Below are 26,941 nucleotides of genomic sequence, written 5' to 3'. Positions count from 1 at the left end.
AATCAAGATCCACGAAATTTGTTATAAATATCACTTTATCACTTAATGACTTGATTTAAATTAACATCCAACTAAATTTAAACCTCAAACACCTCCTAATAACCACTATTTATGTCTGTCCTTGCATATTTATCTATTCTAACGAATATTTAGAAATGCTGAGCTCACCGGGTAAGCAAACCACCAATAGAATTATATTTAAAGTGTTTTTAATTTAATTCAACCCATACATCAAGATGTGTTATGGAAATGTATAATTTTTAATCCCTTTAAGGGTATGCCTATAAAAACGCAAATATATTTTCTATTCTGGGTTCATTTTCAAGTTGGTTAATTAATCATAATTGATCATAAAACCAAACTTGATTCCTTTTTAATATGAAGTGTTTTTGTAATTATTTTTTTTTTGTTTCAATCATTAAATAGTTTTGTTTGAGTGATTATTTTTATCTCCTTCTTTGTAAATCTCACGAATTTGATCCATAATCTTGCCCAGATCAAGACAACACCTCGCTGATCGTGGCCATAACCGTTCCACTGACCATCATCCTGGTGCTCCTGGTCACTCTGTTGTTCTACAAACGACGACGCAACAATTGCCGCAAGACGACAAAGGATTCGCGGGCCAATGACAACATGTCCCTGCCAGATAGCGTGATCGAGCAGAATCGACCGATCCTGATCAAGAACTTCGCCGAGCACTATCGCCTGATGTCCGCCGACTCGGACTTTCGATTCAGCGAGGAGTTCGAGGAACTGAAGCACGTGGGTCGCGACCAACCGTGCACCTTTGCGGACTTGCCGTGCAATCGACCCAAGAATCGATTCACCAACATCCTGCCCTACGATCACTCGCGATTCAAACTCCAACCGGTGGACGATGACGAGGGCAGTGACTACATCAATGCCAACTATGTGCCAGGACACAATTCGCCGAGGGAGTTCATTGTGACCCAGGGACCCCTGCACTCCACTCGCGACGACTTCTGGCGGATGTGCTGGGAAAGCAATTCGAGGGCCATTGTCATGCTAACCAGGTGTTTCGAGAAGGGACGCGAGAAGTGCGATCAATATTGGCCAAATGACACCGTTCCCGTTTTCTACGGTGACATCAAGGTGCAGATCCTCAACGATAGTCACTACGCCGATTGGGTGATGACCGAGTTTATGTTGTGCAGGGTAAGTTTCGATTAGAGAGAGAATGAGTTGTACTACCATTTAATATCTACTATGTGTTGAATTATCATTTTTTAGGGCAGCGAACAGCGCATCCTGCGGCACTTCCACTTCACCACCTGGCCGGACTTTGGAGTGCCCAATCCGCCGCAGACTCTCGTGAGATTCGTGCGAGCCTTCAGGGATCGCATTGGAGCGGAGCAGCGACCCATCGTGGTGCATTGCAGTGCCGGAGTGGGAAGGTCGGGCACCTTCATCACCTTGGACCGCATCCTGCAGCAGATCAACACGTCCGACTACGTGGACATCTTCGGCATCGTCTATGCCATGCGCAAGGGTGAGTTACATTTGAATGGCATCTTATATGTTAATATAAATATTGATAAATAGATAATAACAGCTTATGCAATGTAAAATCATTGGTTATATCAATCAATAATCCCTCGTTCATGAAATCCCATTTCAGAGCGCGTTTGGATGGTGCAGACGGAGCAGCAGTACATCTGCATCCACCAGTGCCTGCTGGCGGTGCTCGAGGGCAAGGAGAACATCGTGGGACCCGCTCGCGAAATGCACGACAACGAGGGCTACGAAGGTAGGTCTCTGCCCAGGGGATCCCCCATCCCCCCATAAAAAGCCAACCCAAAACCCCGAAAACAAATAAAATAGTTCGCTCGCACTTCTGACTAACGAAAAAAAAAAAAAAAAAAAAAGAAAGATAGCCAATGGACCCAAGGACATTGTGGGACTTCTTTGCAGCCAGCTGTTTTGTAGTTGATCCTTACTAGAGTTTAAGCTTTATGTTACACTTTCAATTTCCATTCCGGTGATGGGTGACTAACTTATGAGCAAAATCATTTTCCTTCCTCATTTCCTAACAAAAAAAAAAAAAAAAAAAAACAAATCGAACATGCAATGCAATCGGAAGGCCAACAAGTGCAACTGGATGAGAACGGGGACGTGGTGGCCACCATCGAGGGTCACCAGCTGTCGCATCACGATCTCCAGCAGGCGGAGGCGGAGGCGATCGACGATGAGAATGCGGCGATCCTGCACGATGACCAGCAACCGCTGACGAGCAGCTTCACTGGCCATCATCATCATCACCATCAGCCGCCCACCTCGCAATCGATGAGCTCCTTTGGCGGCGCCGGAGGATTGGGATTGGGTTCGGGTGGCAATAGCTCGGTGGATGCGCCGGACAGATGACATTCGGTTGTCAATCAGAGTGATAACAACAATTCGGTGGTTATCGTTCTGGTTGACAACAAGCCAAGCTCGATGATCTGCAAGGATAGCAACATAGATGTTCTGGAGAAGCAACAGCAACAGCAACAACTGCAGCAGCAACAGCAACAATTGCAACAGCAACACATGAATGGGTATAATACTCTGCAGCATAGAAGGAAATCCCAGCTGATCACGTTCAGCTCGTCGTCCTGTGATATCAAGAATAGCCTCAGCCACGAGCACATCAATGGTAATCCATCAGCAGGGGGAGCTCCTCCAGCTCCACCCGGTTCCAATTCGAATAGCAATCGCACCAGTCGCGCCAATGTGCGCTTAAGTTTCGCCGAGGAGGATGTGATGATCCTGCCACCGAATCATCATCAACCGATTGTTAATCATCCAGAGGATGAGGTCTTCACGCGGCGTCGTTCGCTTTTGGAGGTGGAAATCGGTGTGGAGGTGGGCGAGGAGGGTGAACTGGTGCCCCAGGAGGATCTCGAGGAGGAGGAGCTCGAAGAGGACGAGGATGATGATGATGAGGAGGAGGAGGAGGAGGAGGAGGACGACGTGGAGGAGCTGTACATGCACGACGAATTCGAGACGCACATCGACACCAAGTCGAACAATGCCAACGATGACAGTGGAGGCGGCAGCTACGAGGATTCCCATGCCTTGCACTCCTCCTTGGGCGGCAGCAATCGAAATAGTTTGGAGAAGGACGACGACGACATCGAGGTGGATGTGATCAGCACGGATGTCAGTTGCTACGATCAACTCCTCGGCAGCAGTTGCAATACGAGGAATGGCGATGACGATGACATTGCCACTTTGGTCGGCGATGGCGATTATGCCACCACGAAGCTCTGCAAAGCCACCAGATTATCCGGTGGAGGAGTCACTGGTCTGGTGGTCAGCGGGGGAGCAGGAGGAGGAGGAGGAGGAGGAATCAACGGTGGAGGAGGAGTAGGCGGAGGAGGAGGAGGAGGAGGATGCGGCGCTGGAATCGCTGTTAATGGTGGTGGTGTTTTGGGCAATGGTGTTGGTTCCGAAGCTGGCGGCGGCATCATCTATGCCAATCCGTTCATGGGTTTGTAGACACTTTCGACAAACAAATCCCCGGGGTGTGGTGTACAGTGCGTTTCATGGTTAACTTAGTTATCAAAAGCTATTTTCAATTTACACCTTAAATGGAAAGCCAAAGTTTCTTAAACCTTCAAAGAAAAAAAAGAAAAGAAAAAAAAGAAAATTATATCACTTACCAAATGATAAAATTATTAATTAGAATATTATTTATATTTATCTTATTTCATTAGTTCACTGAATATATTTTATAGTTATATTGAAATGGAATTAATTACAAACCGAGAAACCAAAGTCGCCTTACCATCATGAAACGCACTGTGCTCACATCTCTTGAATGTTTACTGTACTTGCCTTTTTGAGTTTACTTGCATGATTTTCTGTATATATTATTTGTTTTTGCTACCCATGTTGTTATTTCCTAACCCTTGCATGAGCCAAGCTTTTTAGAAACTCAATTTCCAAACTCTAATCCTTCCTTTGCGAATGTCTTTTCCAGATGACGAGGGCATCGCCGAGTCGGGCATGTAGGCCCATTGCAATGTAAGCCAATGTCCCCATCCCGAAGTGAGCCCAACCAACCAGTCCGAAAGCAACTCAACTCAACCGAATGGAACCCAACCCAACCATCGTGTGGCAACTACATTATTATTATTTACTTAAGGGACGCCGTCAGAGGAGAGGAGAGGAGAGGGCGGAGGATCAACGCTTGATATTATATATGGATATATGTGTATGTGTACTACACTGGATACTACTGGATATATATACTCTACACCGATCTATCGAATGGGAATGCAGCAATCTCGCCAAACAGAACGAACACACACGCATCAATTTATACATTTTATATATATCTAAGATAGAACGAGGGATCGGCGATTGTAACCGAAACAAATTGTCGCCTGAAATCGGCCGACACTGAATACTGGAATACTGATTGTATTTTTACGCTAGCCACAATTTGATATAAACTATATATCTTCCAATTTTTTTGTACACCTAATGTTAGTTGAAATATGGACGAGTATGTGAGCGAGACGAGCAAATTTTTGTAGCAAACTAAAAGCGCTAAATGTTTACTTTTTTATATTATTATATATATAAATACTTGATAAACATATACCTAATATTAGACCTAAACGAGAACTAACTATAAATCGCACACACTCATACACTCACACAAACACAATGCAATAATTGAGTTACATAGTTTTAAACAAATGTTAAAACATTTAGCTGCAACCGTCGAAGATGTAGTGTAAAAATTTTTTAATTTGACGTATTCTTTTCTGTTCTGTTTCTGTGTTTGTTTATTTTTTTTTTTTTTAATTTTTACAAAGCGTAAACTGTGTATCTATGTGCTACATTAATTTTGTTTAATTACATCAAGTTTTATTTAAAAAAAAATCAATGATTCTTTGCATTCTCCTCATTTGAATTTGGCGCTCACACTTAGCGATTATAAAGATCCAAAACAGCGGGCGCTGGAAGTCAATCCAATCAAGAAGAAGGAATGCTAAACACCGATGTTATAACACCACTATAACACCACTATAACACCACAATAACACACACACAAAGAGAAAGCAGTTGTGTTTCCATTTTCACTTACTTTTGGAGGGAAAAACGCATTTAACAAATTTCCAGACTAAAAGTTTAAGTTATGAACTTTTAAATAAAAAAGCATGATAGATTTTTGTAAATATTTATGTAACTTAGCGTTTTGTAATTTTATTTAAAACGTTTTTACGTTTCCCAACTTGAACTTCTTTCATAAATTAATTATTTAAAATATAGACGCAACTAAATGCTTTCAAAAATTGTATAAGTAAAAAGTGTTACTTACCTTATATTCTTATTTATTTAAATTTATTTATAAATCTTTGAAGCAAAGTGAATTCCGGAAAGAAAGTGAATATGGAAGCTCAGATGGTAAACAGACAGCACAAATAAAACAACAGGAACAAATGACCAACGCATTTCGTAAGGCGATAATCATTTACACGAAAACCAATAAGAATAACAGAATCCCACGCAAACTGTAGACTAACTAACAACAAAGTTAAGGGCTAATTAACCGAGCCGGTGCCAAAGCAAAAATAAAAATAAATATGAAAACAAAAACACACCTACACACAACAACAACTAACTGTAACAATAGCAATAAACTTTAAATGAAAATTGTAGTCCAAATAATTTGCATACATTTGTATTTTGTCCAAACTTAGTTGAAATGATTAACCGAACTGTGAAAGAGTGCAATAGAAATTGTTTTGCTTCTAGATTAGTGAAAATACAACGAAGCCCCTAATTTGAATATAAACTAACCCGGAAGGTCCCCCAATCCAAACATATATATGCAAAAGCTAGAGAAGATGAAACTAGAAAGTCTGTATAATGCATACATAATCCACGACTCCATTATACACGTACTAAGGCCGACGAATAACATATGCATATACAATATAGACATATATAAAATATATATCATTGTAATAATTTGTAATGTTTATCAGTAGAATTATGATCCGAGGTGGAGCAGACGAGTAAAGCGCAAGCAGAGATCCATTAAAGTGTACTGTAAAATGTGAGAGTGCTTTTTTTCAAATTTATTTCATTGGAGATTTTTCAGTTCTTCAGAAGGTAAGTAAAAACAAGTAAAAAGTACTTCTGGAAACAAGTAAGAAGCACAAAGACTAGCACCCTACTAAAGCTCTATGTTCGCCTGTTCAACAGAATTATAATACCCTTTGCAAGGATATAAAAACTTGGCAAATTAACATACAAAAGTCGAAATATAATATTAAAGATTCGTTCATACATCTTCAACTTATATTTTTAAACGATTTAAGCTACATCTTTCTAGTTTTTTATAATCTTTATTATCTAATTTAGCAATTTTTTAAAGTGTTTATTGGTACTAAGTTAACGTTTTATACAAGAGATCTTGGAGATCTCTTTAGAAAGACAATTACTATAGTCAAACATTAAAAACCATACATTTTAAAGCAAGAAAATACAATTTTAAACATAAACTATTAAATGTTTGCTGACCAACTTTTAAACATTTGGCTACGGTCAAAAATTTAACTAGATTTAGGGAAAAACTTCCCTATTCGCATTAAATCGTGTTTAACATTTGGCTACGATCGTGTAAGTATTGCATACTTTTAGGTCCATCTTTTTGCACAGGGATTGTGTAGACTAACAACTATGTTGGCACTAAATGGGTGGCGATAGTGGTCCACTACTGTTTGCCAGGAACTGGAGCATCTGGAGCCTTCATGGCCAGCATGGCGTCGAGCTCGCCTTGGATGTTTTCGAATTGATTGTATAGTTCCAGGAGTTCCGGATGCGTCATCTCAATGTTAATATCCTCGCCCACGCCCGTTTTCATTTGGAGCACGGCCAGTGGCGTCTTTTCCCGTTGCTGACAGTGTGAGGAGACCTCCACGTTGAGCTTCCAGGCCACATCTTCGATGACATTCGATTCGTAACGCTTGCTGGCCAAATTGTTCATAATAGGAGTCGTTTCCCGGACCCATAACCGTAAAATGGCATCGATCTTGGCCTCATCCTCCAGCTGAAGTTTCTCGCGCAGTTCACGCTGCAGCAAACTTGGCTTGATAATGAATGTGGAGATGCGTCGCAGGATGTAGGAGAAGGTCTTGATGAGAAGCAGGAAATCCGAACGTGGCACGCCCACCAGTCGCTCCAATTCCTCCAGGGAGTACTCCGGTTCGCTGCTGCTGGTGGGATTCTCCTCGGCACTGCTGTCCGCCCGTCCGGTGGTCGTCACACTGGTGCCCACCGTACTGGTGGGCGTCGTCGATGATCCGGACGCCCCACTGGGACTCATCTGCCGGTGGGTGTACCACAAAACCGTGGTGAAGGTCTCGTAGGGAAGGGCATTGATGATCTTGATGCCCTCGCGAGCTCTGAATTGGTGAAAAACTCAAATAACAAGAGTTTGATAGAGAATAACCAGTGTATTACCTACCTTTCGGTAATCTTTATCCAGTTAATGCTCATGACAAGACAGCTGTCTTCAACTATTTACAATTTACTTAGGGTTTTGTTGGCCCAGTCTCTTATTCAAAAGTATGTAATATATCATTAAAACTCTTTGTGTACTTATTTATTTAATTGTTATCGCGCTATCGTATTTATTTGCTATTAGAAATAATAAACAATTGCAGACTTTGTTTATTTGGAGGAATAAAAACACAAAAATCTATCGGTTGCAGCGTTGCCATTAAGATATTGCTACCAAACAATAATAACGGTAGTACAATAATTGCTGTGAGTTTCTTTCGAAATTACAGTAAAGATATGGTAAATAATAGTAATAATTAATTAATAAATATTAATTGTACGTCCAATCTAAAAAAATATGTTTAAAAATATAAAGCAGAATGTATATGAACATAGCTTTTAAATAGCTAGATCTGGCGAAAAGTCCTCCAGTCTGGCAACGCGGATGGCTTCTATCGATGTTCCGCTCGATAGCGCGCACAATCGATAGACAGTATTTGTGTATTGGAAACGCGGCTTAACTTAATGCAGATTTTTCCGCTGATTCGGCTGCAAAAGATGCACTTTTGAGGCGCAGCGAGTGCACCCACGCCCCGAGTTCGAGTGCAGTTGCAGTCGGGAAAGTTTGGAAAGTGCGCGGAGCGAGGAGAGCGACAGACTCGACGTGCTGAGAACACAAAAAAGTGGCAAAAGCGGGGAAAAAGGCAGAAAAACCCACTGATAAACGGAAAAATCGGAAAACTGAAAACGAAACCAACCACCGCTTGTAAAACCAGCATCTAAGCTGCGTTTAAAAAGTAAGAATAACAAAATAAATGAAGGGCTTCAACAAAAAACGGGAAAAAAACAAAAAGACCAAAAACTAACGGAACAGTGTGTTTATACATATATGGACGTGCGTTCGCATTCGTGTTGGTGTGCCTGCTGTGTAAATAAACAAAACCCGGCTCATTTTATTATCTTTTTCATCGTTCTTTTTGAGTTTCCTTGTCGCCGTTTATTGGCAATTCTTGGCAATTTTTTTTTTTAGCCTCCTGTAATTCTGCATTTCTGTGTGTATCAGAGAGTTCTTCCAGCTTGCCGTAAAAATCGATAGCGCGTCGTCGGTTGTTTATTTTATGCTTCGTCTGCATTTTGCAGCCCCTTTTTATCGCTCTCCCCCTTTTTACCCACCCCTGCATACACTCACAATGCATACACACACACACGGAGACACACTCGTGATATGGAAAATTAAAAATAATAATTTTTATCGCGGTATATGCAAAAACAAAAAAGAAAAATTCCAATTCCAACAACAATTTTAATCTAGCCATGCAATCAATTTCAGCGAAACAATAAGAAAGAATCGTTTGGTTCGCCCGCTTTTCTTCTGTCTCAGTTTCGGTTTTATCGCATTTTCCGCTCATTATGGCAGTTTAGCATATTTATGCTGGAAAAATATTGGGGTTTCTTTGCTTCTTACCTTTGTTTTACGTTTTGTTTTGCTGTCGGGTTGTAAAAACAGCAGTTAATCCAATTAAGAAAAATAAAACTCTAAATGCCATCGTCACGACGAATTTTAGATCACCTAACATCCACATAAGTTTACCACTTTGGTGCAGTTTTTTTTCTAATAATATTTAAAAGTGATAATTTTAAAGTTTCTAAGAATGGAATGGAGTCGGAAGTTCCCCTTCAATCACAAAAACAGCTGACGCTATTATTTGTTTCTATTACTTGCAGGCATATATCATATCGAATTTGGTTTAAACTTTTCTCTATCATATTTTCACCTGTTATTGACAAAGCGCAAACAGTAAGCTTCTCAGGTTGATTTTGTGTTAGAATACTTATTTTTTAATTAAGGTACCTTCCAGTTTATTTAGAATTCTTTATAGTTTCCAAAACTATGGTTTCCATGGTTGGGCACTCTTTTGGGTCGGCAATGCCCGCCTCTTTGCTTTGTAGAGGAGCTTGGGCATCGGGCATTTGCAATCGGCACCAGGTTTAAAGCAGTCAGTCCGCCAGACTTGGTCTTTGGGTCGAGATGTAGAGCTTGGATAACGTGGGGATACTACTAACTAGGGGATATACATTAACCTAACCGATACGGATACGACTGACATGCACTAATGCCCCGAATAATGCCATTTGCAGACGGGGATTATGGAGTCACAGAAGCGTCCCTCGTTGCATTTACACACGGATGTGGCAGCCGGAGGATCTGGACCAGCTGGATCTGGATCTGGAGCTGCAGCTGAGATGTCGCCCACTTCCGGATTCCTGCCGGACATGCCGCAGTGGAAGAAGGACCTCATCCAGCGCCGCAAGACAAACGTGGCCCGCACCCAGGCGGCCACCATCGCCTCGCCCACCGATGGCAGTTGTGGGGCTTTGGCATCCACTGCCACTTCATCGGAAGCCAACGCCGCTTCAGGTGCAATTGCAGGTGAGTGGTGTGGTCGCACAAACTGGAATACTTTCACTTAATAGGAAAATCATAGCTATTTTCAAGACGACTTTTTCTCGATAAGCATTTGCACTCCCCCCATACCGTTCGTGTATTGTATTCCTTACAAAAAAAAAAAAAACACACCCGTTCACGAAATGATTAGAAGTTCCACCACGTAAATACAAATTTTTGTAGGAACACTTGATAATGTTATCTGAGTTGTATAGGCAATATTCAATATCGCAGTCTTATCAGTTTCGAGAGCCCCTTTGGTACTTAAAATGCTTTTATTTGTGAGACGGAAGGCCCAATAACAATAACATTGTTATCAGATGCAAGTGCATAAAAGTCTTTAACAATTATATTTTTGGGTACATAAATACGTTAATTTATATTTAAAAGTAAATTTGGCATATTCTTTGTTTTTTATTTTTATCCAAAAATTCCTTAAATTCTTAAAATTTGTGGATAACCAATAAGGGTGCCTAAAACTATACATACATGTTTTAAAAATTGTACATGTTGTAACTAATTGTAATAGTTATAAATAATTGCAGATAAAACCATTGGTTTATATTTAAAAAGCTTTGATATCACTTTGTAATTAAAAATATTGAAAGACTGGTTGTGACTTATGCAATCTGTATTTGCCCAGCTGGCATTTAATAACCCATGAGTAATGGTAACAAGTGTTTTTAATTTGTTTCGCCAGACAGTTACATTTCCAATTATTGGCAAACTTTCAAATTGCCCGCCGCTCTTATCGATAGTATGCAATCGATAGCGACCAGAGTTGTCAGGTGAAACAGCGGGGAAAGGAGAAAAACAAGTTATGATTTATTGCATTGTCTTTAAAATGCTTGTGTTTTGTTCTCACCCAAACAGATTCCATGGAACCGGCGACAATCAACTGTAGTAGCACTAGTCAAAAGAGAAATGTGAACACTTCTGAGGAAAAGTCTGAGAAATCTTCTATTTCCAATATCAATTCCACCGGAGGTCATCACTCTGTTACTGCCGTCTCCCTCTCGCCCGAAGCGGCAGCAACAACAACCGTAACAGTAACACCAATACCAAAGCAGCGATCGAGTTTACTCAACACAAGAAGTCAGGAGAGAGAGACAGAGATTCTGAGCGAGAGCGGCGATAGAGAGAGGGAGAGCGAGTACGAGCCGCCGGCTGTGGTGAGTAGACGGTGTGGTGGAGTTCAGACTGGCACAATTGGAGCAGCAGCCATGGTGGAATAAGTATATGAAATCGTTCGGGTTCAGTCCGTTAACGTTTAGGTGAATCTCTCGCTGAGAGAATAACCATCGAGTTAAAACCGGTGGAGCAACCGCTGTCTAGCTTAAGCACCTCTAGCAAATGATAAAGTCTGAAATCGTTTGGTTTCAGTTTCAGGGCGTTTTAAACCCAATGCACCGTATAAGGGTTAAACAACACACTTTATTGCCATTTCTTTCGCACTTACTGCAAAACACTCTTTCATTCGCATTCATTGTAGTGACTGTAAGGGACTGACGAACGCGACGAGACAACCCTTTAGCTATTCTACCATGCTGACGACGACGCTGCTCCAATTGTGCCAGTCTCTCAGCAAATCAAAACCCAAACCAAACTAAACCAAATTTATTTGAAAACGAAATGCAAACCGGGACAGAGCGTTGCTGAGGGCGAGCCTTCTTCAGCAAAAGAGACGACGACCAATATCGATAGCAACAAGAGCTGCAAGACCAAGAGTATTTCCGACAAATTGCAGAGCAACAAGTTCATCATCCAGCAGCAGCAGCAGCAACAACAGAAGCACCAGCAGCAGCAGCAACTGTCGCCCACGAAGGTAACGGTAAAACCGACAATGGTCGCCATGCAAGAGATGAAGAAGACAACCAAACAAAATGGCCAGCACCGACATCGCGGCGTTTCGGTGGCCACTGGCGATGTGGATGCACCGAATCCGATTCCAGACCTACCGGTGGACACCGGCGAGGACCTGAGCTATGGACCCGGCATTGTCTCCAAGCTGCGTTGCCGTTACCTGAGCCTAGCGCTCCGCGAATCCCGCCAGCAGAGCAGCAAGCAGCGTCTGCAGCGTTCCACCAGCCTGAACACTCTGCTAGATCGCGACGACGACGAGGTGGAAGTGGAGGAGCAGGTGGCCAACCAGGTGCGTGCCAAGTCCACACCGCCGCCCATTTTGGGTGCCAAACCTACGACAGCCAGGCCAAGTCAGCAGCAACAGGCGCAGCAGTACCAGCGTCCCGTGAGTTTGGGTGCCAATGGAGGCTCAGCCGTGGGTAATCAGCCCCTGTCCACGGATGAGGCTGGCCAACCAGGTGGCATTGCCAATGGAGCGGGCAACCGATCGCGTCACTTCAAGCGCGGCAACGAGGTGATGAAGCGCGCCCGCTCCGTGGAGGCGCTGCTCTGCGAGAAGTCGCCATGGAACAGTCAGAGAATCACCACTGCCGCTGCAGCAACAGCAGCTATACCAGCCACACCACAGCAACAGCAACCCGCTTCCAAGGCCGCCGCCGTGGCCGCCTCACCTGTCACCTCGCCCACCTGCGTCACCATCGAGGACAAGATCCACAATGCCCGCGAGCGGCTGCACAGCGGCACGGATGCGGCGCCACCGAAGCGACTGACCTCCATTATCGATGACACCGAACGACCGCCACCGGATCTGGTCAAGCAGACCCTTAAGATGTTCGAGGCGAGCGCCAATCGACGTCCCCGTGCCGCCCATCGTTCAAACGGAGGGGCGGTGTGGCCAGCAAGGTGGCCAACTACAAGTCGATCATCAAGGATCAAAAGCCAACAACCGGCTTCGCCTCATCCACGCCGCTGAGGGGCTCGCATCATGCGCATCCGGACATAATACCCCGCCAGAACGATTCGCCCATGACGGCGTTGAGTGTGATGATGCGACGCATGGAGCTGCAGGAGCCGGAGACACCCGAAAGGGAACGGGAGCTTCGGGACACGGAGGCTACACCGCAGAGCGAGGCGCCAAGCGAGACTGAGCGAAACGATCGCGATCGCGATGAGGGTGATGGCGATGGCGATGGCGAAGGCGATGACGAGAGCCACAACAACAACGATGACGACGACAACGACGACGGCGGCGGCGGCGACAACAGCGACAATGAGCAACGCGATAAAATGGGCGCGGCAGCGGCGGCAGGCGATAAGCCTAAGCCCCCAACGGAATCGGCAGCGGGAGGCGCCCAACGATCATTCGCTGCCTCGACGGAGAACGTGCATGTAGCCAGCGGAAGTGCCACTGGCGTACGCAAGCTGACATCCACAACAACAACAACGAACAACAATAATAGCAACAGCAGCACAGGAGAATCCGGAGGACCAGCGGTGGCCAAACAGATCGGAGTGATCCGGCCGCTATTCAATAACCAGGGAGCTGGCAGTACACCGCTAACGAGTCGCGAGATCGAGAAGAATCGCATCAATGAGATGAAGAAGTCGACGGCTAGCGAAGCCGGTGGATCTGGAACGGGAGCGGGCTCGGGATCGGGATCCTCGCCCACCACTAGTCTCGACACCGTGATAAACACCAAGGAGGCGATGGCCAGCAGCGAAACGGAGGCCAGTGCCTCGCCGCGATGGACGCTGCGCAAGCTGAGGAACCAGAACAATCAGGCTGCCGGTGGAGGAGGAGGAGGAGGCAGCGGCATCGGCGGCGGAGGAGGAGGAGCTAGTGGCGGAGGGTCGGGAGCCAGCTCGAGCCATCATTCCGCGGAGAACACCTCGATGGTGTTCAACTTCTCCAAGAGCACCAAGGAGGTGCCCGACTACATCGAAAGCGACGTTGTGATCTACAGGCGCAAGCGGGAGTTGCCAAAAGTGAGTATAGAACGGAGGAGGGACCTCTTATTCCTTTTTAGCCCTTTGGGGGAACTGCAATCTTTCCCGGAAGAGTCACATTGCGGCCGTCTTATCGGCGGATTATTCATGCTTAACAATTACCCCACGAATTATTATTTTCGCCCGATAGTAATTTGGTTTCTTCGCCAGCCGTCCCCAATATCTTTGTTGTTATGGTTTATTTTCCGTTTCTTTCTCGCGTACTTTTTTTGTTGTTGTTTTTGTTTTTTTTTATTATTTTTTTGTGTCATACGGCAGCCATGCCGTATAAACAAATATGAAACAAAGCACACAGAGAACAGAGAACAGCGATCATGCGCATTTCGAAAGTTCAACAAGACAGGGCGAGAACGGAACTGAGGAAACTGCGGAGAACGGCGGAGAGAATTGGGCGAATGAGTGACAAAGCGCAGCTTGGATACTCTTTCTTTCTTCTGAGGGAAAACGTATGTTTTCCCCAGTCCGCAAATTAGTCATATTTGTTTGAAAGCGTCGTTTAGCAACGTCAATTTTGCATTTTGAGTGACTAATTGTTTTTTTTATAGCCATCTTAAACTGTTTTATACCTGATAAGGGTTGCAAAATGCAAACTAACTCGCGAAACTGTTAGTAATCACTGATTAGGAGTTGCCTTTTCAAAATCCCCTTTCAAATATCAGAAGAGGAAGGAGGGATATTCATCATAATTGGTAAATTGGAGTAAAGAATCCTTATAAGATACATAGAAATCAATGATATATGTAATATTAAAAATCTCTAGCAGAAAACCTAAGTTTCTAGCAGCTTAACGGCCTCAAAATTTACAAGTGCTGAGAAATGTGGCCCGATTAAGTCAACACCGTTTTAAAGACCTGTGATCAATAATAGATAATTGCCAGATCACTTTTTATTATTTAATTGCATAGCTTGTCGCATAAACAATTGCAATCGGGCATATTATTCGGGTTTGCGAATTCACACCAACTAAATCTGCCCTGTAATTTCTGTAGTTAGAATTCAAATTACCAGAATCACAGGTTCTCGATTCCCCTGACAATTGTGTGCGGTCCGACCGAAGCCAGCACCCATTTATTATCTGGCGGCAGCAAAATCATAGTGCTGATAAATAAGTATCTCGCAGAGATTACACTGCTGCTTCTGCTGCACAGCCAGAGGAGTTAATTAACATGGCTCAGAGCGGCGATCAATTAGGGATCTTCGATGATCGAATGCTACTGCCCCTGGCTGCTTTCCTGCCTTTCAGAAGCGAAGGGGAATCGGGAATGGAGAGGGGTATCTGCCTCCCAATAGAGATCGAAGCTTGCATCACAGCTGGGAATAGTTCGTTGTGATCTTCTGCTCCGAGTCAATTAAAATTCGCCTTGAATAGCTCTCCGATCGATAGCCCCGAATCGTGTGCGACAAGAGCAGATGCCCCTCCTATCTATATATCCATATGCATATATACATAACTCTATATATAATATACATATATGCACACACAATATATCTGCATATTCGTTCCCAAAGTCTGCTTTGTTCCCAGCCAGATGCAAGTCTCATCTTTTCTTGGCTGGCAGTCTTCTGTCTTCTTCGGTCTTCGGTCCCTTCTTCGTTCTTCGTTTTGGATTCTTCTTCTTTGGCTGCACTTTTCGAGAAGATCGGAAGAGTGGGAAACCAGTTTTGAGGCATGTGCATGTGGACATGAGAAGATATTTCTGCGCTTCCTGCTGCCAGCAAAAGTCCGAGTCCATGGCGATATGTGTACACAGTGCACATGAGATATTGTCTGTCTGTGGGGAACTTTATTGGGGAACTTGGGGAGCAGCCAGCCGATCGTTCCTCGTTCCTTGGGATGCCGGTTTTTATGGCATTGCATGGGACACCACGATCGGATGGATGCGAGATGCCATTTGCTCTGCTCCTCACAGCTGTTTCTTCTCCTTCAGCAGTCTTCGAATTCCCTTTATTTTCTGCTGCAAATACAGCATTTTCTGGCTCTCTTTGAAGGTTTTTAGTTGGCTTAAATGTCAGGTGTCGCAATTTTGTTCTATACTGGAAAAGTAATATAATTGTTATACCAGATATTATAGATATTAAATGTTATAAAGGGGAAAAGCGATAGTTTTCGTACAATTTGTATTGTTACTGTGATGATTTTATTGAAATTTTTATTAATAACTGGATGAATAACCAACGAAGTTTTAAATTAGTTGCAAACTTAAAGCAAATTATTGTTTAAAGATTGTAACATTTTTAAAAGTATATATTTATCAATTTCTAAGCTTTCAAATATGAAACCACCTTTAGTTATATTATAAACAATTCTAAATTATTTTTTTTTCGGATTACTACGTCTGTTTAAGTACTTATTTATACAGATTCATTCATTTCGTTAAATGAGTTTTAATACTTTATTTAAACAATAATAGTTTGGAAAAGTAACAGCACTGAGTTATTCGATCATACCCCATAGCTCTCCCTTGGCTTGAGATTTTGTAGCTTTCGGTTCGGTTAGAGTTTTCCTCTTGCCGTCTTCTGTTGGCCATAAACCCGTTTTGTTTGTGCTTTGTGCCGTTCTCCACTCTCTGCTGCCAGATATTCTCCTCTCTCTCTCGCTCCCTCTCTCTCTGAACTCAATTTTGTCAATTCTTTTTTGAGGCTCACTTCTACTTACTGTGTTTGCTTTTGCTTTTGCCTTTTGCTGTTCTTGTTGCTTTTGCTTTTGCTGTTGCTGTTGCTGTTGCCTTGTCTTTTTTATCTCGCTTTGAACTTTATTATCTGCGGCATGGGTATATATGGCATACAGCATATGGTATATGGCTGGGGGTCGATTTGTGCCACAAAAATGGGCCAAAAAAAATGAGAAGGGAAGAGGGAGAGGGAGAAGGGAGGAGTGAGGGGTAGGGATACAATATGGAACGGGACTGGGAGCTGAAATTGGAACCGGGACGTGGACTTGGACTTGGAAACCTCTTGGACATTGGACATCGGAACCCCTGTAGTGAGTCACAGATGACCCATAACATAACGCTGATTAAGAATGAGTTTCCATGAATTTCACTTTTTCGAACACATGTGACCTGAAAACTCGACAGATTTTCGGTAGGCGGGTTTGCCTGGGGATGAGATCCTCCTTTAAAATTATCGGGAGACAGCCATTAATATCCCAAAAATACAAACGGGTTATACATCACCGAAAAGAATGAAACAACACAGGGTTCCCTCGACCTCTGTAGGTTGTTGAGTTAACTTAAATAAAGGCGTGCATGTCACTTACTTAATGATAGTATCTTGTCGGTTCATCTCAACATCTTAAATGGCTTCAAAGACATTCCACAAATTAACACATTTTCAAAGTGCCTTTGAAGTGAGCACATTTACCCGAGTTTTATTCTAAGGCAAACAAAACAGTTTCGGTGAAGATAATAAATATTTTTATTAGGTGGTATAATATACAATCAATAACTTCTTTACAAAGAATAACAATCTGTTGAGACCATTTTAATTGTACAATAAAATGTACCAATTTATTTAAAGACCTAATAAGAAGAGAATGTAAACAAACATTAAAACTTGAAATTGTATTTGTTTTAACTTTTTATTACAAGCATAATAGAATGAATGCTGCAAATTCAAGCATATAATAAAATAAATTTGATGCTATTTGTTCGTTAATTTAGGCACCTAATAGAATTTGAAATGAACCTAAATTATTATTGCTTGTTTTATAACACATATGTTTTTCGAAGCAAAAGCTTAAACCATTTGCATTCTGTTTATATTGGGAAATTCCTAAAGTTCTTACTGAAGACCAAAGCACATGTTATTTCTATTTATACCATTGTAAATATGTATGTACCTTCTTTAAGTCCATGATCACACACTAATCACCATGCTTTCCCTCTCTCCTTTTAGCCAAATGAGCCTGGCTTCGTGCTGCTGGGCGATCTCTCCGTGGAGACGTCGACGGACACGGACTACGATGAGTACTCCATGTGCCCGCCATCGCCGTGCGATGTGGAGTTCGAGAATGCCAACATTGTGATCGACGGCAAGTCCAGCATACGCCAGAAACCCAAAGAGTCCACGGTATGTTTGGTTATATCGATCCATTCCCTAATGGATCCCCCCAAGGAATCCCTATTCCTGTGATCCCCATTTAAAAAGTTGTAAAGTGGAGCTAGCCAGTGAGTCAGGTGCATCGTTTTGTTATTTTGCCACCGAAAGATAGCATTGGTTCTTTTTCCAATTCCAATTCCAGTTGGTATGTGTAAAAAGGATAAGATAAGATTATTTGCCAGCTTTTGGGACAACAGAAAAAAATACAAATAAAAAGGGGGAAGTGTGAATTTGAGTGGCGGGCCGAATTGTTTGACCACTCGAATGGGGGAGCCTCGATAAGGGGGAAATAATGTAAGGTGGTATTTTTATGCTCGACTTATATAACATTTAAACGTTTATCGACCGTGTCGTATCGCCGTGTTGTCCAGAGGGCCTATTAATCAATGAGCATTAGGCTCGTCTTATTCCGGGATTTGTTTAGCCCGCTTTTGTTTGCGCCAGGCGCTAATTTATTTATTTATTCCTTTATTCGGGTGCGTTCCATCAGTGTGACTGATATGGGAACCAACCACACCATTACCATTACTATTGTCTTTCGGCCTCAGCAGCCAGCCGCATTCGAGTTGCCAAATCAATTCCATCGAATCGCAACGAATCACATCGAATCGCATCGAATGGCGTCGGTTGGGTCTGTTTGGGGTTTGTTCTCCACCGATAAGGAGCCCGGTTTTCGCAGTCATCGCCAGTTGACTCATTGATACGCCATCGATAAGGCATCGGGATGAGTAAGTGCCTCCCATTGGGAGTTGCTTTCAGCGCAATTTATTCGCAATTACCCAAAAGTCACGGATAAACGGATAAACACCTCCTCGATTGCCAACTGAAAGCTGGTCAAAACTATCCATCCAATACAGCGAAATGCATTTTGCATTTAAATCGCAGCCATAACAACATCTTCTTCATTCATCAATGATTTAAATGTTTATATATAAACATAACAATATATGTTTTTGTTAACAATGATCAAACGATCAAACGCTTTCGTCTAACCTTGAAAATTTATGGCTGGCAGAGAAACTATTTAGTTTTGGCCATATATTTGATGGCTATGTCGAACCGCTAAATGTAAATCTTTAGGTGGTTATGTAAATTATAAACTAAACAAAATAAAAGCAAAAATCGTAACATGTATCTCGAAACGGTCGCTAATTTATCGCTTTCCTTGACTTTAAAGTTTGTCCACAATCCCATTTAATAGTTGATATCCAGATATCCAAATAGTTATCATTTACTTCGAATGGCGCCAGGTTAGAAGTGAATATTTGATATGGTATCAGTTTTGTTATCACCAATGTCAGCAAGTCATATATTTTAGCTGTACTAAATATAGTGTTGCCTAAAAAAATGTAAACTTGTCAAGTGGCATGATTTTTGTAAGGTGTAGAATTTATTTATATTTTTAGAGAATTTATGATCACTCACTCACTTTTATTATACCCTTGCAGAGCAAAAGGGTATTATAATTTCAGTCAGAAGTTTGCAACGCAGTGAAGGAGACACCTCAGACCCCATAAAGTATATATATTCTTGATCAGCATCACGAGCAGAATCGAAATATGTATGTACGTCTGCCCGTCTGTCCGTTTCCGCGCAAACTAGTCTCTCAGTTTTAAAGCTATCGTGCTGAAACTTTCCCAAAAGTTGTGTAGTTGTTGCACGCAGTATATAAGTCGGAACGGGCCGGATCGGCCGACTATATCGGATAGCTCCAATACAAGAGAATGAAATAAAAAATTCTCACTCTATTGTTTTTCATCAGATCGACTTGAATTCTTCAAGATGGCGTTTTCTAACTGTTATTGAATTTCGGATTAAATTTGATCAAAATCGGATAACTCTATCATATAGCTGCCATAGGAGGGATCGAAAATTATATATAGAATTAATGGAAATAAATTGATAACATCGTTGTTTTTCATCAGACAAGTATGATTTTTGGAATATAGAGTGTTTTTACGACTCTTGAATTACGAGTTAAATTTGATCAAAATCGGACAACTATATCGTATAGCTCCCATATGATCTATAGTCAAAAATATGGAAAATGAATAGAAAAATCGTCTTAGCTTCGATGTTGTCTAGCCTTTATGCGTTTTGTTCGACATATTTGATGACTGCAAGGGTATATAAGCTTCGGCTTGCCGAAGCTAGCTTCCTTTCTTGTTAAAGTGTTTAACTCTAAATGACTAAAATTATTATCTTAACAAGGCAGGCATTTTTAAAATTGTTACAAAAGAAATGAGTTGTAGAGCCCTAATTGTTTATTATTATTAAAATATTCTCATTAGCCAGTATAGCAAATGTTTTTCGTGGTGAAAGGAAAGCTAATTAAGGGCACGATTTCAATTAGGCGAACTTATTTATGTAATAATTTACTTTATGATCGTGCGAAAACGTGGTAATCTATAAAATGTAAACTCTTATTGAAAATTTAACTTGAAAGTAAATCTATAAATAACCAAATTAAATTGTTAAACATTTAATACGTCTAGCAAATTTCATTGTACTTATTTATGCAATAGGTTTATTGATTTCCTTAAAGGGTATAATATATGTATATGTTATTTATTTAAAACTAAAATTTCTGAAATGAAGACACTAAATACCTTCAAGAGGCAGGAAGTTCTTTAGTTGTTTATAAACGAAGTAGTAAGTTTACCCGCTAATTAACTTGTTTATAGGAAGTGAGCTTGCTTTGTTCCCCACCTTTTGAGATACTATTTTTTTCATCTTTTTTTTTTTTTGAGCTGACACAGATGTTGCACCTTTCGCAGTAGGAGTAACTCTAGAAGGCAATTACTGATCAGATTTCGCTCGATCTTCCCACAGTTCCGCGTGCAGTTCAACGACACGCTGACGTCGACGTTTGAATACCCCTCCGAGGCGTCGATGAGCATCGAGGATCCGCCGTACGCGGATCCCTTCGGGCATGTGAGCAAGCACCACCAGCTGCTGCTGGCGGAGCAGATGCACCTGCTGCAGCACCAGCAGCAGTTGGAGCTGGAGCAGATGCGCCAGTTGGGGCTGCAGGAGCAGCACCACCACGTCACCGTTGACGAGATCATCGAGTTGCCCACATCGACGGCGGGACATGGACATGGAGTTGGACATGGACATGGGCTGGGCATTGGACACAGGGCGGGGCCCGCGGGGGGCGGTACGATGCTGGGGAATTTACCGTTGGGTAAGTAATATCGTCGCTTCCACACACACACACACACACACGCACACACAAAAATCCATCCAAGCGTGCGTAATTTTCACGTGCCTCTTGTTTTTTGAATGTCGTGTTGTATGTTGTACGTTGTATGTGGCATGCAGCAGCGATTGATGGAATGGCTTTTTGTCTTTGTCTCTCTCACACCTCTGTCTATCTCTGTCACTCTGTCTCGCTGCCACTCTCTCTTTCTATCTATCTCTATCTCTGTCTGCCTTGTTGCCTGCGCATACCCCCCAACTATCTCCCGTCTCTGTCTGTGCCACTCGCCTTGTCCTTAATCTTGATTTACCAGCTGTGTTCTTGAGTTCTGTTTGCCATCATTATACACCCACTCATCCACTCATCCATCCATCCACTCATCGCGATCTCTTTGTACTTTTTTTTATTGTTTTTGTTCCGTTGAGTTCAATACTTTCGTTTGCCTTGGGGGCGCAAATAAATAATAAATAATGAAAAACACTAAGCCACACATCAGACACCCAAATGCAAAGGAATATTTAACGGGGTTAAACAGAAACAGGGATCAGGGTCTGGCAAACATAGGAATATGTTTAAAAAAAATTAATATCAACAAAAGAGGAATCTTTTAATTCCATTAAATAATCGAAATCTCCCCTTTAAATAATGTAAAGTACTTAGAAAAACAGTGCAAATCGAATTTTAGTAAAATATTTATTGTAAAACTCGCTTACATATCTTTTAGCAGATCAAGAATGTCAGTAAGGCATTAAAAATCGATTTTAAAAAACAAACATCCAAAAACGAATCAAATATTCTTAGGAATGTAGAACTGTTAAACCAAAATGTAGTAGGAAATATCCCCTTCAAAAGCCGGAGATCAAAGAACCCTAAGAAAATGTCCCCTAAAATCCCCAACTGAACTCGGTTAAATAACAAGAAAGGTTTCTGCACTTTCCAGATGCCGAAAGAGATCACACAGAACACCCTGTGGCCTTCGTGTCAGTTTCGTCCGAGTCCGCTTCAGTCTCCGCTCCAGTCTCCACTTCAGTCTCCACTTCAGTCTCCGCTCCAGTCTCCACTTCAGTCTCCGCTCCAGTCTCCGCTTCAGTCTCCGCCTCAACTTCCGTTACCGTCTCAGTTCCCAAATGTGCAATGAGCGGCGCCAGGACCTCGGGCACTGAAAACAACGGCTGCTGGCCGAAGTTCCGTTTGGTCCTGGCCGCTCGTCTTCGCCGGCTGACGAGGCGCATCAGGTGGGTGGTGCAGCCCTCAGCTAGCAGCCCCTGTTCCCCACAAAACCAAACCAAACCAAAACCCCTGCCCCTGCTCATCTATATAAACTTATATATGCTATGGACACAGCTCTCGAACTGAAAAGCCAAAAAAAGAAACCCCTAAAGAAAGCTAATTCTAAAAACCCACCAAACAAAAAAAAAACAAAAACCGAGTTCCAAATAGCAAACAAAACGTGCTTCGGTTGTTTTTCTGGCTGAAAGGCTTTCAATTTCGCCTAATGCATATTTGCAGATTACCCAAGTTTAGGGAGGGGTATTATCTTGCCACAGTCGCCACAGCAGCAGCTTCAGCCGCTTCAGCAGCCAGAACCACCTGCAGCAATCAAATCCGCAACAGCAACATCAGCAGTAGCAACATCAGCAGTAGCAACAACAACAGCAGCAACATCGATGGCAGAGCCAAAGGAAGTGGAAAGGGAAACCGCTGGCCGATCAACCAACGAGCCACCCACAATCGCCAAGCGCCCGCAGCTCCAGACCCTGGCGAAACCGCAGCCAGCTGTGCGTAGGGCCAGGCCGTCGGTGCTGCTGAAGCCGCAGTACGCCTGCTTCCTGCAGAACGATGCACCCAAAGCCCAGCCAGCGTTGGGCAGACCCCGCAAGGCGGCCTCCTTCTCGCTGGGCAATCCGAGGAGTCAGCAGCCGAAGGATCACCATAACCATCGTAATCATCAGCAGCATCAGAGTAAATATGAAGCCATCGAAAGCCAACGCAATTGGAGCACTGGCGATGGTGCAGCCGTAGTTACAGCCTCGGATATCCAGCAGCGACGTCGTCGGCCAAGTCTGCCGTCGTCGCTGGCTTTGTCCAATGCCAGTTCGACTCTGCTACAGGCACGCATCCCGGGCACCACGCTCTACTATGTCTGATGATCCCTGATCGAAGATACTAAACAGAATGCAAACTATAAAGCACTAGTCTCCAAAATATCCAGAGCACCAGAACACCAGAGCACCAGAAATCCAGATCACCAGAAAACCAGATATCCAGCTATCCAGATATCCAGCTATCCAGCTTCAACTCCGAATCGAAATCGCCAGCGAAACGTAGGCATTGCCAAAGCTTTACTATTTGTTTTACAACTAGGCTAAAGAACACCCATCATTCCCTGGACTACCTCTACCTCTTGGTGACCCCGATCCGCTCCCAAAAAAAAGCAAAAAAATAATAATGTATATTGGTTTGATGGCCGCTAAACTGTAAAGTGTAACCCCGACTCACTCCAAAACCAAAACCAAACCAAATAACTAAACGCGGAAGCCAGGAACACAAAACAAAACACCAAACCCGAACACACGAATCACAACACACAAAAAAACAAAAAACAAAAATTATATAAAAACACTGGGGCAGGCGGACACTCGAAACACACGATTAATCGATTAATAGATGCCGCGATGCTTCCTGATGCACTGGAGCCGTTCATGCGGAGCTCTGACTGCGATCCCCTGGAATATGCGAACCAAGAGGCTAATGGATCCAAGCTGAATGCTCCAAGGATGAAACCTATGAAGGAATGAGCTGGTCTTCCCACTTTCCTGCAGCAGAAAAGATGTTCCCCTGAGAAGAATTGGTTGAGAAATCGATGCCCTTCTATCTGCTACCTGTACTTGTTATGTCCAGAACCTTCTGCCTAAAAGGCCCTATAATAGTGTTCTATAAAAACGTATTTGTTTTTATTACAACTTTGTGATAAATTATCTCCCTCGCTAATGTCACTCGTGAAATGCATGTAAAGCATCAGGGTTCCAAAAGTGCATTTCCGTCCATCTGTAAAAGCTGATATCTTCAGACATATAAGTATGCTAGTTTGTAGACAACTTATGCTTGAAATAATTAATGCTAAGCATCATAAAGGTTTCTTAAAAACAACTAAAGTATTAAGAGGTTTTTCCTAGGGGTAACTAAAATCGAAATGAACCTCAAGTCGAAAAACAAAAAGCAATTCTCGAATTTCAACCAACACGAGTGTGAGCAATCGCAATCGAAGCATAGAACCTTAGTTAGTGGCTAATTCGGAAGAGTGCCGGTGTAAACCGAGCCGAAGCGAATCGTAGAACTTAGTTAGTTAGTGACTATTTTCATTTGAGTTGCGTTCGTATTTGTGTGATGGCGTTAGTTGGTTATGTGCCATGTGCCTGTGTATGTTTCGTTGTGCTTTGTTTGGCTCAGTTTGGTATGCAGTTGTGGGGCATGTATTGAATTGCAATTTGCGATTCGAAACTGTAGCTAGTTACGCTTGCGGCCCCCTCTTCCCCGCTCCCCCGCTATTTCCCCCTCACCCCCACAAAAAAAAAAAGAAGAAAAAAAATGGTTTCATTTCAAACAGCCTTTTGTTGAACACACACACCACCGATGTCGCTTTGTTTTGTTTGCGTTTCTTCCACTTCTATTTCTATTTTTTGTTCATACTAATTTCTTTTTGCAGATATTATTTAAATGTAACAGAATACATAAGCAAAGCGTTGAAATAATATCTATTGTATACCGAAAACCAAAAAATATCTATGATAAAACAAGCAAAGGCAAATAAACCTAAACCCAAACTAAACCGAACCGAACCGAAAACTGAATAACCGAACCGATTAACTGCAGCCGCTGAACCCGATCCGCATTAAGAACTACTCAAACTATCAAGCAAATATGAAATAAACATAACCACCCAATCAATAACCGATTCAAGTGCGAAAACAGAAACAGAAATGCCACACCTCTAACCCAGTGCACTTGCTCTGTCTGCTCCGCTGGGCAATCAAAACTAATCGCCAATTCATATTACTATTAAGGTAACTAACCCAGTTTAGAGTACACACACACAACCAAAAAAAAAAAAAAAAAAAAAAAAAAAAAAGATAAAATCACTTGGCACATCCTAGTCATCAGCAACCTTCAACTTCCATCGCTCACCGATCATCTCCATTTTCCATCTCCGGCTCATGTTTCGTTATTTTCATTTGCTTGGAAAGTTCTCCCCCTTCATCCGCAACAACCACACCCCCACCACCACAACCACCCCCTCACCTTGATATATATATATTTTATTCCCCAACTCGGTGCCACCTTTATTTTACTACTGTACTAACCCCCGATCCTCCTGAGGATTCACTGAGAATCACTCCCGAGTAAACAGTCAGCTAATTGGTATATCCGCATGCTTGCAGGCTCCACCGCTCTGGGTTTCTACACGCCCATGAAGGGCTCGCCGATGGACAACCTCTTCCAGCTGGGCGTCACCCGGTACGCCCTGCCCGAGAGCAGCAGCAGCGGGAGCAGCAACGGGACCCACAGCCCCAGCAGCAACGGGGGCAGTCCGGCCGGCGGCCGATTGATGTTCAACGGCAATGGCAGCATCGTCGGCATCGGCGAGGGACTGATCAAGGACGAAGACTTGGCAACCACGGATGCGACGGCATCGTCGGCGGCAGCGGGATCCGGATCCGGATCTGGATCTGGAGCTGGAACTGGAGCAGCAACAGGAGCAGGTGCCTCCTCCAAAATGGGCTCGGCCGTGGACGATGATGATTACCATCTGACGGCGACGCCGGGCGGCGGAGTTGTGTACAGCGAGGGCACACAGAAGACCGATCTGTTGTACTGAGTCTAAGTCCTCCTGCCAGCCAAAATACAGAGCGCGAGGAGCTCTTTATCTACCGGTTTCCAAACTCCCATCATAGCACCCGTTAACCGTTAACCGTTACCCGTTACCATTCCCTTAATTGAAAAGCGTGCGCTTAGGTGAAATATCAATTTCGGTTAGACACAAAAAAAAAAAAAAAGAAACACGTAACGAAAAAAAGTTAAATAACAAGGCAACGTAAACCAAGTATGGCAAGAAATCCATTAAGATACGTATATAAATAGATATTATTTGTAAGTTTGTAGGCCTAGAGATCCAATGTGTATGTGTACTACAGAAAGCGTGTGTGTCTGTTTTCTATATATATATATATATATGGTTTTTTTTTTTCGATAAATTAATAATTATATTATTGTAATGTATCTACGGCACTGAATGAACAACTTTGCTGCTTTAATTGTATTTGTATTGTGTATTCCATTTACGGCATTTTGATAGTATATATACAACAACAACAAATCAACGTATTTCCGTTTGCATCCGAAGGTAACTTAGATCTTCTTAATCTACGAAGCGAGCGGTTAAGTCCGTTGGAGTATTAACTTAACGATCCCCATCATCCCTTTTCGCGACCCTTCCACTTCTTCCGCATTTCAAAACCCCTTTCGGAAGAAAGCAAAAGAAAATGTAACATTGCCTCATAATTATTATATACATTAGCGCTTATTAAATATTTTGTACAATTGTATTCCGTAAATAAATATTAATATACATCAACATTAAATTCTTATTTAAAGTATGGCTTTATAAGCATCAGAAAAAGTTGACATCAATGTTTAAATTAAAAGAAGTACTAAAGCATTTTAATGATTTGTATAAAAAGATAGAAACGTAAAAAAAACTTTTTGCTGAGTATTGATTTTGAAAATTTTGTAGTAGTTTT

At 42.6% G+C, this 26,941-nt stretch overlaps 3 protein-coding genes across 7 annotated transcripts in view; 2 read left to right on the top strand and 1 right to left on the bottom strand.

Moving 5' to 3' along the window:
• The window catches only part of LOC108095526 (tyrosine-protein phosphatase 10D), a 52,406-nt gene extending 46,326 nt beyond the window's left edge, over positions 1-6,080 (top strand). The window contains exons 10-14 of one of the 4 annotated variants that reach the window (XM_017196647.2): positions 154-171; positions 497-1,179; positions 1,255-1,513; positions 1,643-1,771; positions 3,986-6,080. In XM_017196647.2, the coding sequence (XP_017052136.1) occupies positions 154-171; positions 497-1,179; positions 1,255-1,513; positions 1,643-1,771; positions 3,986-4,017 (1,121 nt within the window). In that variant the 3' untranslated portion in view covers positions 4,018-6,080. Of the gene's footprint in view, positions 1-153; positions 172-496; positions 1,180-1,254; positions 1,514-1,642; positions 1,772-2,104; positions 2,495-3,985 lie in introns of those variants that run through there. The other 3 variants (XM_017196644.2, XM_017196648.2, XM_017196645.2) reach the window with 3 other exon arrangements.
• On the bottom strand, positions 4,441-7,752 carry LOC108095527 (COMM domain-containing protein 10). Of its 2 annotated transcripts, none has more exons than XM_017196650.2 (2): positions 7,486-7,752; positions 4,441-7,427 (listed from the first exon to the last, which is right to left on the bottom strand). In XM_017196650.2, the coding sequence occupies exon 2, from the start codon at positions 7,346-7,348 to the stop codon at positions 6,737-6,739; it is 612 nt and encodes a 203-aa protein (XP_017052139.1). In that variant the 5' UTR covers positions 7,349-7,427; positions 7,486-7,752; the 3' UTR covers positions 4,441-6,736. The 2 variants fall into 2 exon arrangements, with proteins under 2 accessions (XP_017052139.1, XP_017052138.1); XM_017196649.2 differs by having other exon boundaries at positions 7,490-7,751.
• A 258-nt stretch (positions 7,753-8,010) lies between these two features.
• LOC108101692 lies at positions 8,011-26,926 on the top strand. Its single transcript, XM_017206123.2, is given in 8 exon segments — positions 8,011-8,321; positions 9,664-9,955; positions 10,844-11,190; positions 11,556-12,714; positions 12,717-13,819; positions 17,738-17,911; positions 20,774-21,128; positions 25,583-26,926. Coding segments are annotated over 7 exon segments (3,858 nt in total). The 5' UTR covers positions 8,011-8,321; positions 9,664-9,672; the 3' UTR covers positions 26,020-26,926.
• The last annotated feature ends 15 nt before the right edge of the window (positions 26,927-26,941 follow it).

This window comes from Drosophila ficusphila, unplaced genomic scaffold, assembly GCF_018152265.1.
Source record: "Drosophila ficusphila isolate 14025-0441.05 unplaced genomic scaffold, ASM1815226v1 contig_198, whole genome shotgun sequence".
NCBI classification, from domain to species: domain Eukaryota; kingdom Metazoa; phylum Arthropoda; class Insecta; order Diptera; family Drosophilidae; genus Drosophila; species Drosophila ficusphila.
Note: the sequence above shows the minus strand (reverse complement) of the source record. Positions and strands in the feature narration are given on the sequence as shown.